The sequence below is a fragment of the Aythya fuligula genome, chromosome 1 (genome assembly GCF_009819795.1).
Source record: "Aythya fuligula isolate bAytFul2 chromosome 1, bAytFul2.pri, whole genome shotgun sequence".
NCBI classification, from domain to species: Eukaryota; Metazoa; Chordata; class Aves; order Anseriformes; family Anatidae; genus Aythya; species Aythya fuligula.
In genome coordinates, this window is record NC_045559.1 from 83,472,869 (window position 1) to 83,487,828 (window position 14,960).

The 14,960-nt window shown below is 43.2% G+C and overlaps 1 protein-coding gene across 1 annotated transcript in view; it reads left to right on the top strand.

Moving 5' to 3' along the window:
* The first annotated feature begins 3,216 nt into the window (after window positions 1–3,216).
* The window catches only part of MAN1A2 (mannosidase alpha class 1A member 2), a 134,778-nt gene continuing 123,034 nt past the window's right edge, over window positions 3,217–14,960 (top strand). Inside the window, exon 1 of the mRNA XM_032182618.1 lies at window positions 3,217–3,760. Within this exon, the coding sequence (XP_032038509.1) occupies window positions 3,453–3,760 (308 nt within the window). The 5' untranslated portion in view covers window positions 3,217–3,452. The remainder of the gene's footprint in view (window positions 3,761–14,960) is intronic.

The window sequence follows — 14,960 nt, forward strand, 5'->3', positions numbered from 1 at the left end:
CAAGCACCACCTTTTCCGCCTAGAACAATCATCTGGACTGTCTCTTCCTGCAATAATAATTCTATGTATCCTCCTCCACCACATATAATTATGGAATATCCCCAGTTGGACGAGACCCATAAGGATTATCAAGTCCAAATCCTTGTAACACTGGTCTAAAAATAATTTCTCCTCCACCACCACCACCTCCTCCCCCCCCACTGCCTAGAACGAGGATCGTGAAAGTCTCTTCCAATAATAATGATTCTATGTATCCTCCTCCACCACACAGAATCATGGAATATTTCCAGTTGCAAGAGACCAATGCAGATCATTAAGTCCACCTCATAGTACCACAGGTCTAAAAATATTCCTTCTCCACCACCACCACCTCCTCCTCTACCACCGCCTGGTCTAATGGTCTGGACAGTCTCTTCCAACAAGAATGATTCTATGTATCCTCCTCCACGACACAGTGTCATGCTATATCGTCATTTGGAATGGACACTTAAGCATCAGGAAGTCGAACTTACGGTAAACACGTCTTCTGTAAACTCCTCCTCCACCACCACCACCTCCTCTTCCTTCACCACCACCTAGAACAATGATCTGGACTGCGTCTTCCTACAATATTGATTCTATGTATCGTCCTCTGTCACATAGTATCATGGAATATCCCCTGTTGGAGAAGACCCATGAGGATCATCAAGTCCAACTCCTCGTAACACTGGTCTAAAAAGAATTCCTCCTCTACCACCACCACCTCTTCCACCACCATCGCCTTGAACGATGATCTGGAAGGTCTCTTCCAACAATAATCATTCTACGTATCCTCCTCCACCATGTAGAATCATGAAATATTCCCAATTGAAAGGGAGCCTTATCTGCCATCAAATCCACAGGTCTAAGAACATTTTCATTTTCAGTAGGCGGATGGATAGACTGGATGGTATTGAAGTTATCTTCCAACCTTAATGATTCTGTGATTCCTTCATCTCCTTCTCCAGGAGTACCTCCTCCTAATCCTCCTCCTTCTCCTCCTTTTCCCTTTCCCCTGCTCCTCCACCACCTGCTGTTCTGTCACTTACTCCTTTACTGCTGCCACTACTGCTGGCACCTCCTTCAGCACCCCCGTAGCCAACAGTGCTTCTGCCCCCGCCACCACCTACTTTTCTCCTCATTTTATGCTGCCGCCACCACCTCCAGCTCCTCCTTCTTCTTCTCGTCCACCAACTTTTCCCCCTCCTTCTTCTTGTCGTTGTCATCCTCCTCTTCCTTCTCCTCCTCTCCGTCCTCCTCCTTCTCTCCCTCTCCCTCCTTCTCTCTTTCTCCCTCCTCTCCTTCTCCCTCCTCCTCTCCCTCTCCCTTCTCCTCTCCCTCCTCCTCTGTCTCCTCTGCCTCCTACTCTGACTTCTCGGCCTCTTCCGCCTTCCCCTCTCCCTCCTCCTCTGCCGCCTCATCTCCCTCCTCCTCCTCCTCCTCCTCCTCCTCCTCCTCCTCCTCCTCCTCTCCCTCTCCCTCTCCCTCTCCCTCTCCCTCTCCCTCTCCCTCTCCCTCTCCCTCTCCCTCTCCCTCTCCCTCTCCCTCTCCCTCTCCCTCTCCCTCTCCCTCTCCCTCTCCCAGCTGCTGCACCATGTGCCATCCCGAACACTCTGCCTCCCACTGCCACCCTTCGGCCCTTATGTAGGGAGAAGACACACCCTCTGTTTATGACATACTAGTTGCAAAACAGCTAACAATCGCTAGCCAGCAAATCAGGGGACAGGCAACGTATCCCGGGGAGTCATGATGATGCTAGGATTAGCCAGCTGCTGCCTTACAGAACCACGGTGTATGGTCCTACTGAGTCACAAATGGAACTAGAACTATGAGTGGTGGGCAGCGCTCCTGTCCTGACCCTTCCATAGAAGCCACCTTTACACACCTGGTTCCTGGCAATTGCTCCCGACATCTCTGGGCTCAAGGTCATTGATACCACCATGCTGTTCTCAGGGGCACAGAGAGCAAGGTGGCCAGGAAGAAAAACAACCACAAAGTCAGGGAGATTGCAAGGACCTGTTTATATTTTTCAGAAGCCAGTGCTCAAATCACAGAATCACAGAATCAGAATCACAGAATCACAGAAATCACGAAATCAGGGTAGGAAAGCTCCTCTTCCTCCACCTCCTCCTCCTCCTCCTCCTCCTTCACAACCTCCTCCTACTTAGTGCAAGAAGGACACTGTGGCCCTTGAGTGTGTCCAGAGAAGGGCTGTGAAGGTGGTAGAGGGCCTGAAACATGAGTCCTATGAGGAGTGGCTGAGAGAACTGGTGTTATTTATTCTGGAGAAGATGAGGCTCAGCAGAGACTTGCAATTGTACCAGGAATGTAGCGATAGGACTGTAGCGATGGCCTCGTCTTGCACCAGGGAAGGCGCAGGTTGGAAATTAGAATACATTTCTTCTCAGAAGAAGTAGCGAGGCACTGGACTGAGTTGCCCAGGGATCTGGTGGAGTCGCCAACCCTGGAGGTGTTTAAGGAAGGGTTGGACCTGGCGCTTAGGGACACGGTTTAGTGTGTGACGTTGGGAGTAGCGGGATGGTTGGACTGTGATTTCGGAGGTCTGTTCCAACAGTAACTATTCTATGATTGTAATCTGGCTCCTGCTGTCCGCTTCTCCAATCCTTCAGTTTACACTTCCTTTTTGTTTTATATGAAACCCTTTGCAAAGGACTCGGGCTTGTGCACGTGTGCGGGCCGTCAGGCACACCATTTTGGGGGACAGCAATCACATTTCAGCGCTTGCAGGCGGTAATCCAGGTACGCTGCCTGTGGCCGCGCCCCTGGCCCGCCCCTCCCGCCGGAGGGGCAGGGCCGTGCTGGCAGCCGCTTCCTGGAGACCTCACTTTCCCCAGCGCGCCTGCTCCGCTCTCCGCCGCCTCCGCGCAGGCGCAGCCGGGCCGTGGAGCGGGTCCGGAGCGGGCTTGCGGTGGCCGTTGCCGGCGCCGTTGGCAGCGGGGCGGTGGGGATGAGCCCGCGCCTGGCCCGGCCCAGGGGACGCGGGCGGAGCGACGCCGCGCCTCAAGCCGGGCCCCCAGCAGCCCGCTCGCCGCCGCCGTCCCGCAGCCGAGCCGCCGCCGAGCTCGGGGAGCGCCGCTGACCGGAGCCGCCCGCTCGGGCCCTGCTGGCCCCGGGGCGCGGAGGCAGCGGGGCGGCTGCGCCCCAGCCCCCGGGGGAGCGGCGGCGGCCGTTGGGGCGGCCGTTGGGGCGGCCGTTGGGGCGGCCCGCCCCCCCCCCCCACACAGCCCTCACCTCGCTCCTTCGAGAGGGCGCCCGCGGGGAGGATGGTGAAGCCGCCGCCGGCCCCCGCGCCGGGCTGGGAGGCGGCCGAGGCGAGGCGGGCCCCGGCAGCCCTCCGCAGGGGGTGAGAGGTGGCGGCGGCCGCCGCGGCGGGGGGTGAGGCTGCGCCCCGCGTTGGGGTCGCTGTCGGAAGGATGACCACCCCCGCCCTGCTGCCGCTGTCCGGGCGGAGGCTGCCCCCTCTGAACCTGGGGACGTCGTCCTTCCCGCACCACCGGGCTACCTTGAGACTCTCGGAGAAATTTATCCTGCTCCTTATCCTTAGTGCCTTCATCACGCTGTGCTTCGGGGCGTTCTTCTTCCTGCCCGACTCCTCGAAGCACAAACGCTTTGACCTGGGTTTGGAGGATGTGCTCATCCCCCACGTGGATACCAGCAAAGGGGGCAAAAACCTCGGAGGCTTCCTGATCCACGGGCAAGGACACGATGAGCATCGGCACAGGTAGGTGGCCGCGTCCCCGGCACGGCTGCGGTGCATCACGCTCGCTCGCTCCAGCCAGCGCACCCCGGGGGAGTGGGGCTGAGTTAAGGAGAGACCCCGCTCATAAGGGCTTCTGCCTCTGCGGACGGGACATCAGGTGTTCTGTGTTCTCCACCTTTCCCCAGCAAAATGTACCTCTGAAAATAAGGAGGTTTTTTTTTTTTTTTGTTTGCTCCTTTGCCAAGTGTAGAAGTTATAACTGCTTACTGTCACTTAAGAGACCAGAGGCATTCCAGGGCTTGGATCTGGCCAAGAAAAGGAAGAGTCTTTAACATACTGCCGTTGCTACTCTCTCCATCAATCATATGTCTTTCCAATATGTATTAACTTCAGAGTTCTCCTGTTCTCCAGCTGCCATACATAGATGCATCTTCATGTTTTCTTTCCTAAAGTGAGTTTAATTCTAGCCTTCCGACTAGTGAGGACTGGGCGGCTAAACCTGCGCTCTCCTCCAGTGATTGATTACTTCTCACCGTAGGCAATATGTAGTGTCAGTCGTGGCGGGGAGGGGAAGATAAGGGGTGATTAAATTATGGCATGTGGGGAGATAGCCTAAGTGACCGCTGCATCTTTTTAATAGCTTTTCCTTGCTTACTCAAAACACTGACTTGATGCTGAATAGTTTGTGGGATTTTTGTCTAATAGAGTCTCAGGGTTATAGCATGAAATCTGTCAGTGTATGATGTGTGGGATGTCGAACTAGTAAATGGCTTAATCACCCTTTGTGACCCTTAAAATAAGTTGCTATAATATTATTCCAGACATTGGAGTTGTCAGTGATTAAGTTTCCGTAATTGTGTTAGCAAGGGTGAAGAAATTGGAAATAAAACAGCAGTTAAGAGCAATAAGGGTTAATGTAACGATGTTGGTAGCTTTTTGGGGCCTCCTAAATCCTTGTGCAGTGCGAGTCCCTAAACGTTCAAGGCTGGGTCATGTGAAGCTGTCTTCAAAACAGATTCAAAAACTTAAATGAAGGTTTTGCAGTGTACTTGCTTCTAATATGCATTAATTGCTTAAATCACATCTTCATGCCTGGGTAAGATCTCTCTTCACTGTCAAAGATGTGTAAAATGTGATGACAACGGATGATAGAATATGTTCTCTTCAATATTGCTATTAATAATATGGTGAAATTTAAGTAAATGTTACTTATGCTGATAGTGTTCTTTGGGAACAGTTTGAAATGTATCCTATTGACATCATATTAGAATTATTTAAAGATTATTTGCCCTAGATTGAAAGGAAGGGATGTAATTGCCTCTTTTTATTAACATCTTGTGAGTTATAAAGACTACCTGAATACTGTTCTATTTTTCCTTATGGCGTTTTTGCCGTTAGATATCATGGAGCATTTATCATGAGCTCTTTCTTGCTAACTGAAAGGGCACGGATGCTTAATATTTAACAAGGACTTCTTTTGTCTGCGATGTTAATTGCTGGTGCAGTTAATGTTGCTCAAGACATAGGTTTAGATGCTCTCTAATATACCTTTGAAGTTCTCATCTTTCATTGTCTTTTTTTTGTCTCTTGTGATCTTGCTTCTTTTCACCCAGTCACAATGGTACATGCAGTCAAAAACCAAGTTCTAAAATAGAAGATGAAACAAAACAGTCAAAATCAGGTTCTAAAATAGATGTCGGATGAAACAAAAAGGAGTTCAGCAGAAATTTTCAAAACTCCAGCTGTGATTGTTGTACCTTGTGCTGCCTAGTAGATGGGCCATAGAAAAGTGTTTAATACTGCTGGTTCTGAAGTGATGCTCTTGATTAACCTACTTATGAGAGTCCTTTTCAGGTTTGCTCTTCGTGTAATTTCTGAGGCTATAGCTTCAGTAGTGATACGAAAGTGCATACAGCTTTTCTTTCGCACATAGATAAACAAAATGCATTTAGCTCCAATGGTTGATAAGCGAAAACAGACCCCAAATAAACCTTAAAAGAAGTGGTTACTGTGTCATCAATTAACTCTTCTATAATTCCTCTCTAAGTTGTAAATATGTACTTCTCCTTACTTCAGTCCAAAATTGTCCCTCTCACGTACAAATTTTATGACCACCTTTCAGGTGGTATTTGAGTAAGAATAAGTATTTCTGTTGCTTTAGTCCAGCAATCCATTACAAAACTCTAAGCATGCTTTAACTAGTTTAAGCAGGCAGGCTTTTTTTTTTTTTTTTTTTTAAAAAAGGCACTTCTGTGAATTCCACCATGTGCATTGTGAGGCAAGGTTATGTGTTTTATTTCTGGAGTAATTTAATGAGCTTGTTACCTGATAGCATTATCAATAGGTATTTGCTAGTTTAGGGTTGGCATAGTGACTGTTTTTCCATAGAGGAGAACAGTTGCCTGTTGACATTTTCAGTGCTTGGTTACTGCTCATGGGTCACAGGGACCTCAACAGTATTCTTAGAAAGCAAAATGTCTTCAAAATTGAATTCTAGATATCTTGTTATTTCAGTTTGGGATGAAAAACTTTGTCCAGCTTACCATCAAGGAGCAAAGATGAGCATCAGCTACTCCATAGGTGTTATTTTTTGGATAGAATTGGGAGTTAAAGCAAAGATCAAGAGAAAATAACCTGGACTGTAGCACAAAGGAGGGTGCAGTCTAAGATGTGAAGTATGATAATGGACTGACAAGCTGTCTTTCCAAGAGTTGTGAGACTTAAGAAGAAATCGTATCAAAGGTCATTCATATGAAGTATACTTTATCATAAAGTGGCAGGTGTGTTTATTTAGTGATTAAGGGAAAGTATTTCTTCTGTTACAGCAGCTATTGACCGATATTAAAAGCTTAAAAAAAAAAAAAATGAAACAAACCATATTGTTATACTGCTCTCTTGTTATATAGTGTATAGTATTTTAATGTTCATTTTCCCTTATCACTTAATTTTTGAGCTTTGTAGCCTGCTGGAGGGTATTGATATTTCTATCTCGCAAAATATAGCAAGGATGTAGGTAGAGGGCTGTCATGTAGCCATGCATTAGTGTTAGGTGTGCAAATAATGGTTCTTTCTGAAACTTCTTTGTATTCCCTCACATTGCTTAAGCATTTGTTCAAGAATTGTGGTGTCCTTACCTATCAAATAAAGAAAAACAACTTCCTTTTAAGAAGGGGGTTGAAATCTGAAATAAAGCTGCAACTGATGCTCTGGGAAATGGCTTGCACAAAGCCCATACAATAGTCATTTCTAGCTGTATATTTTGGGGGAAAGCTCTTCATTTGTTCTTAGAAGGCAATACATGGGGAGTGCGTTAGTAATGTTAGAAAGGTGTGTATCAGAATCTTGCCTTGGTGAAGGAGAGTGGAAAAGACTAGTTAAGGACTTCTGAAGATACGTACACATGCATGCTTTTTAAAAGCCCACTTCAGTTCCTACAAGATGGATTTCTTTCTGCTTTAAATAGGATATTGCAGAGGTTCTGGAACAAGAGAAGCACAGTTTTGAAGACACATCTCCTAAATCTTGAATGACACACGTTTGTTTGGCGAGAAGTGACAGCTCTATGCAAGAAAATTCTACATATTCTGTTACCAAAAAAACAACAAAAAACCCACAAAACAATACAAAAACAAAAAACCCTTAAGCTGTTTCTCACTACCCAGTTTCTTTCCAACTATTTTAGGTATTTTATTCTTCCATACTGTGTCTGAAAGATAGCTTTGGAACCAAACCAAAATATTTTTATAGTTTCTTGGCATTTAATATAAACAAGTGAGAATGCAGTCTGTAATCTTTTTGATTTATTAGAAAGTTTTTAATAAAAATGAGTACCTGCAATAAGAACATTGAGCAGACTTGTTTTTTTAATGATGTGTTAGTAAGCTGCTTTTTATATTGACAAAAATTGAGATTATTTCTGCGGAAAAACTACATTATTTGGAGAAGCAGTAAATACATAATTTTATGAGCTCAAAGTTGCAAAGCCACTTCATAACAGCACTCTGGACTATTGCTGTGCCAACAGTTCAATCCTTCAGAATTTTGCAGAGCTGTATCTTCAGCTGCTAAATTCCTGTGTTATTTTATTTCAAATCACAATTCCCACCCTTACTTAAAAATAAGACAAGCTCTCTTTTCAAAAGATTGGTAGCAGTTACCACTAATGCAACTGACCACTGCAACTACCTTGGCCTTGGGGTGTAAGCTCGTATAGATTAGTGTAAATCATGCTTTTGACGCTGTTCTTGTGAGGCTAAGGTATATCAGCTTCTGAATTATACAGAAGTGATAAGCTCAGCAGGTTGATATGACCAGGTGTATGTCAGCAGCTGCATGGCAATAGTTTAAAAGCACTCTTTCTTTGTTGTTCAATATATGGTTACCTCTAAAGACAGTAGCTGCTACTGCTGTACAGGTTAAAGGAGGTGAAAGTAATAATATTTTCAAAGACCTATCAGTCTCTCTTCTTCATTCTTCTAAATCCTGCCACTCTTCTTAATTTGAAAGAAACTTGAAAAACTGAATATGCTTTTTTTGACTCCCGTTATCTTCTGTGGTCTACGTGGCTTAATTACAGAATCACAGTGGAGCTCACCTGGTCTAACCCCCCTGCCAAGCAGGGTCACTACAGCACGTTGTGCAGGATGGCATCCAGGTAGCTTTTGAATATTTCCTGAGAAGGAGATGCCACAATCTCTCAGGACAACCTGTTCCACTGCTCTGTCACCCTCACAGCAAAGAAGTGTTTTGTCGTATTCATCTGGAACTTCCTGTGTGTGTTTGTGCCCGTCACCTCTTGTCCTGTTGCTGGGCACTACCGAAAAAGTCTGGCACCATCCTCTCAGTGCCCTCTCTTCAGGTACTTGTACACACTGATAAGACCCCCTCTTAGCATTCTCTTCTGCAGGCTAAACAGGCCCAGCTTTCTCAGCCTCTCCTCGTAAGAGAGGTGCTCCAGTCCCCTCATCATCTTAGTAGCCTTCTGCTGGACTCACACCAGTAGCTCTGTGTCCTTCTTGTACTGGGGAACCCAGAACTGAACACAGCTCTCCAGGTGTCGCCTCACCAGGGCTGAGTAGAGGGGCAGGATCACCTCTCTTGAGCTGCCGGCAACACTCTTCCGAATGTAGCTTACGATGCCGTTGGCCTTCTTGGCCACGAGAGCACATTGCAGACTCACAGTCACCCTGCTGTCTACCAGGACTCCTGGGTCCTTCTCCACAGAGCTGCTTTCCAGCAGGTCAGCCCCCAACCTGTACTGGTGCTTAGGGTTATTCCTCCCTAGCTGTAGGACACTGCGTTTGTCCTTGCTGAACTTAGTGACGTTTCTCACCACCCAGCTCTCTAGCCTGTCCAGGTCCCTCCGAATGGCAGCACAGCCCTCTGGTGTGTCAGCCACTCCTCCCAGTTTTGTGTCATCAGCAAACTTGCTGAGGGTGGGCTTTGTTGCATCATCCAGGTCACAGAAGAATAAGCTGAACAAGACTGGACCTAGTACTGACACCTGGGGGATACTGCTAGCTACAGGCTTCCACCTATAGTGCACTGTTAAGACACAGAAGTGGGCAGAGGAGATAATTTAATTGCTGTTGCTCAGTGGGATCAGTGTTTCCTATCATCCTCTGCCATGCCATCAAGTATGAAGCTGTGTAAAGCCAACTTTTGCTCTTCCCTCCCTGCATGTACTTGATGCACGGCTCATTAGTGCAATTATGAGTATTAGTGCAATTACGAGTATATGGGTGATTCAGATAACTTGCTTTTTCCCCTGAAAGCTTGGAATCTGCTGTAGCCTCTGGGGTAAACTCATACTCTGTCCAATTTCCCTTTGCATGAAGTTGAGCTTTCAGAGCAGACTGCACAATCTGTCTGCAGTATGGCCAATGAGTGTCAGCTCAGGTGATGAGTGTTGAGAAGTGATGCTGGTGCTTGGAGACGTACCAAAATCTGATTTCCCTTGATTTCTTCCAGAATCCTCACATTCTCTTAAATTTGATCTGAAATTCTTCTGAAGTTGTACTGGGCTATGGGAGGAGTACCCTCTTGTCTTATTTCAAAAGGTTCTGCTGAAATGAGTGCATTATATAGTAGGCTGAGAAATACTTCCATCTTTGAATTACAAAATGCAAATTCCAGACCATCTGTATAGATGTCCTTCCTCCTCCCCCCATCTGCTTAACAGCCTACATCATGTGTAGAGTGCTTCTTTAAGTTATCTTGCTGTACTCAAGTTTGACAAAGCACTTCTTGCACTGTGGAAGAGGAGATGACCAATCATGTTCTCCAGTTCTTAACGTTTCCATTAAAGAAAAGAAAAAAAGTTGGTTTTCTGCATGATTTATACTTCGTCTGCATACTGGAAAACAATTAGGCGTGGGAAAACAGCAGAAAGTTTGCTTGCTGGATTTAGGCCAGCTAGTGGGTGGAAGGCAGTAGCGCTTTGGAGTTTTGTAGATTAAAATCTCAGAAGAATTTTAATATAAATGTGGGTTACTTGATGTGTTTGCAGTGGTATAGGCAATAGTAAGCAACGTGGGCATACTGTGCCCTAAGAGTTCTCCCATTTGCTGCTCTTGTCAGTAGCATGTAGTAAATACAAACATCCTGATCCTTCTCAGCTTGTTCTGAGTTGCAGATTTTTGCTTGCTTACCACAAATGTATGTAAAAATAATCACATTTGGTGATGTGTTGTATGCATACGTTTTTTCATAACAATTGAATTTACACTTAATACTGGCAAAAAAAGGGAAAATATATTGTAAATTTTTTTTTGCTCTTGTATGTTACCACTTTCAGCTTGTGTAAGGGGGGAAAAATATTAGCAATCAATGCATGAAATTTTTGAGGACTACAGCATTGTATTTTCAGTTTAGACTTGCTCTAGAAAAGCTTTATTGCTTCAATAGTTATTTATGAATTCTTGCAAAATATTTGCATACACTTGTATTTTAGAGGTAGTTATAAAATGTTTTTTTCTTGTGTTCTTTTTTAAGAAACCCATGAAGTCCAAAACATGATCAGTGTCTCTTCTCCACTCTTCTGCACTGTTGCTATTGCAGATCAAGAGAAAGTTGGTCTGACACGCAGACAGTTATTTCTCACAGTAAAGACTAGCTAAGTGGGAACCTCAGTGTTTGTGTTTCAACATAGTTTGTGGGATTTGTTCTTTTGCCTTTGTTTCTGGTTGGAGAGTCAAGTGACTGCTGTAACGTGTCTTAATTCAGTACCTAGGTTGTCAATTGATTACTAAAATTCAGAGTTCTGTTGTAAGCTAATTGCTGGTGGGAAGAAGAGTGTTCAACAAGCTAAAGATGGTAAAGCAAGAAAGGGGAAAAACAGGGAGATGTGGGGGAGGTTTTTAAACGTTGAAATAAGAATTGTGAAGGCTCTGAATGTCCTGTATGACCAACTTTTTCAAAGTACCTGCATTTACAGTATAATTATGTACCTCTTATTTGACCTGTTGAAGTCTATTGACTTCTGCTATTTGTCTTTTGAACTTAGTAATTCAACAATATTTCACAATCTTACTGTATTAAGTGTGTATTCATGGTTGGAAAATATTTGGCAAAGCTTTGAGAACTGTGGAGTTCTTACCATATAATAATTTGTAGACTTTTTGATTCCTTCTACCTGTATTATCTATGTTGCCTGATCTAGCCTCTCCTATGGAGCAAATCATGTAGGTTCATCCATTCACTCAAATACAGAACCTCTAAATCTTTATTAAATCAGTTAACTTTCTGGGATTATTTGAAGATCTTAAACAGAAATGAGAGATTGATTTTTTTGGTAACTTTGAGTTGTTTGTTTGAGCTCCTGACCAGGTTCACTGGGGTTTTCAGAATGTAAAAATTTTGAGCAGATATGCTATAGACTATTAGCCTTCTTTTCTAAGTTGGAGGCTTCTCTTTAAAGCATTTTTTTGCTTCTTCTCCTAAGCAAACAAAGTTTATATGGTTGTACCATATGTTCACCTGTGGTGCTGACCCTCTTCTTTTCTACATTCCCTCTGTTCCCCCTTTAACTTTTATCAGAAGCAGAGGGTAACCTGTCAAAATAAATACGTTTCTGTATCTTGTGCCTATCTAATTGCTGCGTGAAAGAGAGACACCTCGGTTAGGGACGTTGTTGAAAGGAAGAATCACAACTGTGAGCCCCAGAGTTTTCTGCGATACTTGATCTGCTGCTTTTCAGTCTGTCCCAGTGTAATTCTGAGCCATTCACAATATGTAGGGTTTAGTGGGGTTTAATGGGTTGGGGTTAGTAGGGTTTGATGGGATGTGTTACTGAGGAAACGTTGGTCTAGAAAGCTAAAGAACCCTAATGCGTGAAATGCTGGGCAATGATAGTTCTGTTCCTTGCAGGATTTTTGTCCAGACACTGAATCATATTTATGATTCTGTCTTGCTGCCTTTATTTATTTTTTTTTAATGTTCTTGAACATTTAAAAAACATACAAACTTATGAAGAGGATTACCTTGTATATGGTATTTGGCATTAGGTTCATTAATATTTTCTGTTTTCTTTTACTTGTTAGTCACTCCTTAAACCACCAGAGGGTTTTGTAAACACTTCCCCAACTCCTTGCTGTAGTGTTGCTGTTGAAGCTTGCAATGGGCAGGGAGCAAGTTAGAGGTTTTTGTTTGACTTAAAATTATGCAATCTGCTAAATATGGTATAAGTAGAATTACTTGCAGCTTTAAGGGAGTGCATATGATTAAAGTACTTTTTCCCTTTTTTTCTGTAAGAGGGCTCTTAAAAGAGATTACTTTGTGTCTATTAACACCAGTAAACAAATGTCAAATTTCACATTTAGTGTGTGCTGTTAGCAACCTGGACGGCATTTGTAAGATGATAATTATCTCCATTTCGGTTTAGCACAGTTTGTAGGCCAGCAAAGCATTTGAAGTTTGCATGGGCAAGCTGCTTCAGAGTGTTCTCCTTCTCAGCAATTTGTTATTGTTTTTCCTCTGGAGCTGCTGACATGTTTGAACTGCTGAAGCTTACAGTCAGGCTACTTACGGGCAGATGACTGTCAGTGGTAAATCAAACTAATCCATTTTACTTGTTATTGGATCAAATGAATGTGATCACAAAGGGGAAGAAAAACATCTTAGTTGGAGGAGTGGCATATCCCTTAAATCCTTCAGTGGGATGGGGAAGATCCCATTTGCCATGCTGGCTGGTAAGAATAACTTACAGCATGTGCTACTTCCTCACAGATTTTTCTTGTTATGTTGCTATCTTTAGGAGTTTATTGCATTTCAAGTGTTATTTATTGTTTTCTCTATGGAAGTTAGGGACTCTTCTTTTGTTCCATAATATTGCATTCTTTCTGTAGTGTATTTAAAAAATATTAATATATAGCTGTCTTTCTGGACCACAAGTTTTCTGCTGCTTTTATTACTTAATGAAATCATAAATTACTTTTTGATTTAAAAACAAAACCTGAAGAAACACCCACAACAATCTGAATTTGTCTGGGATGGCAAAAGTAGTGTGAGAAATACTTCTGAGAGAATAAGAAATTATCTTCCTGATAAGATGGTCTCCCCTACTTCATTGTTCCCAAAGGGGACAGGCAGTACAAACCCCTCAAAACCTTGTTATCCTCTTGAATCCATGTTCTGCAGTCATATTTTCTGATGTATAAATCCAGTTGATCTTTTCTTCTATATTCAGGCAAACTTTTCTAGCTGTTTTGGGAGATCAGAATATAAGAGCATAGGTTAAAATCTTCAGGGTAGAAATAATGAGGGATTCTTAAGAAATGTTAGTAGAGAAAAGTCCAGTGTGTTAATAGCAATTTACAGAGATTTGCAGAATTTTACAGAACATTTAGTAAGTCTTAAAAAAAAAAAAAAAAAAAAAAAAAATCAGTCCCGAAAAAAATGATGTGAACTAGTTTGACTAAGAACCGTGTTTCTGGTGACCTTTTAAATCTCTTGTGAATCAGATTTATCTTGGAAGTACTAAAGGCTGTTTTCAACTTAATTATTACAGATGATGCAAGCATGTGTCTGTTTTCCCAGTGCTATAATCACACATCCTTAGTTTCCTAAAGGCATCTGTTCTGCTGTCATTGGTTTCTGTTTGAGTGGAAAATGTTCTCCAAATTATTAAGTAACACTTGTATTAAATTCTGAATTGTAATGCAGAGTGTTCTGGAGAAGAAAATACAGCAGAAGAATCAGTGGACTCACTGCACTGTGGAGTTCTGATGTTACAAAGGGCATGTTTGGAAAATGAATTCAAGTTTCTATTTTTTGTGAATAATTTCACCTTCCAGAGACTGTGGAGTCCATAGCCATTAATATAGAATCATAGAATATCCCGAGTTGGAAGGAACCCATAAGGATCATTGAATCTAACCCCTGGCTCCACACAGGTCTACCCAAAAATTCGGACCATATGACTAAGAGCAGAGTCCAAATGCTTCTTAAACTCTGACAGGCTTGGTGCTGTAACTGTGTCCATGGGCAGCTTGTTCCAGTGTGTGACAACCCTCTCAATAAAGAACCTCTTCCTGATATCCAGCCTGAACCTCCCCTGCTGCAGCTTGATTTCTTAACATGGTCTCTGAAATAGGTACTTTCCAGAAAATGGGAAAATTGAAACAAATTAGTTTTGCTGTTGAAGAATTAACCAATTCTCTTACATTAACAACAACTAATTTAAATAGAGTAACATACCAGGTACAGTGATAAAGTTAATCAACACTGTTAAAGATACTGATTTTAAGTACTTAAAAATAGTGAAGTTGGATCTACTAACTGTCACCAAGTTGGTCCAGATCAGTAAGGTGAAAAGTTCATACAGTATGAATATTTTGCCTATTTATATTAGTAGTTCATACCTGGGATGATGAAAGGGATAGAAGGAAACTTACCTGCATTGCAGTAACTGTCACCCTGGTAATCATAGCTTTTTTGGAGGGTTTTCTGTCTGTCACCTTTCTCATCTTGAGAGATTGATACCTATGGAAGCTTTGTCTTGATCTCTGATATATGTGTGTATATATATGAAACTGTTCTGTGAAGTGGGTGATCAGTTGTCACTGATGTTGTTTCAATACTTGTACGTGAACTTTCAAACAAATGACAAATGAGGTGACTGGTGTTGTACAGGAGTTTTTTACAAAGAACTTCTATTAAAAATTATAAACTTGTTTTGTTTTGTTTTGTCATGATATTCCCAAACAGAATGAGAATCGTTCAG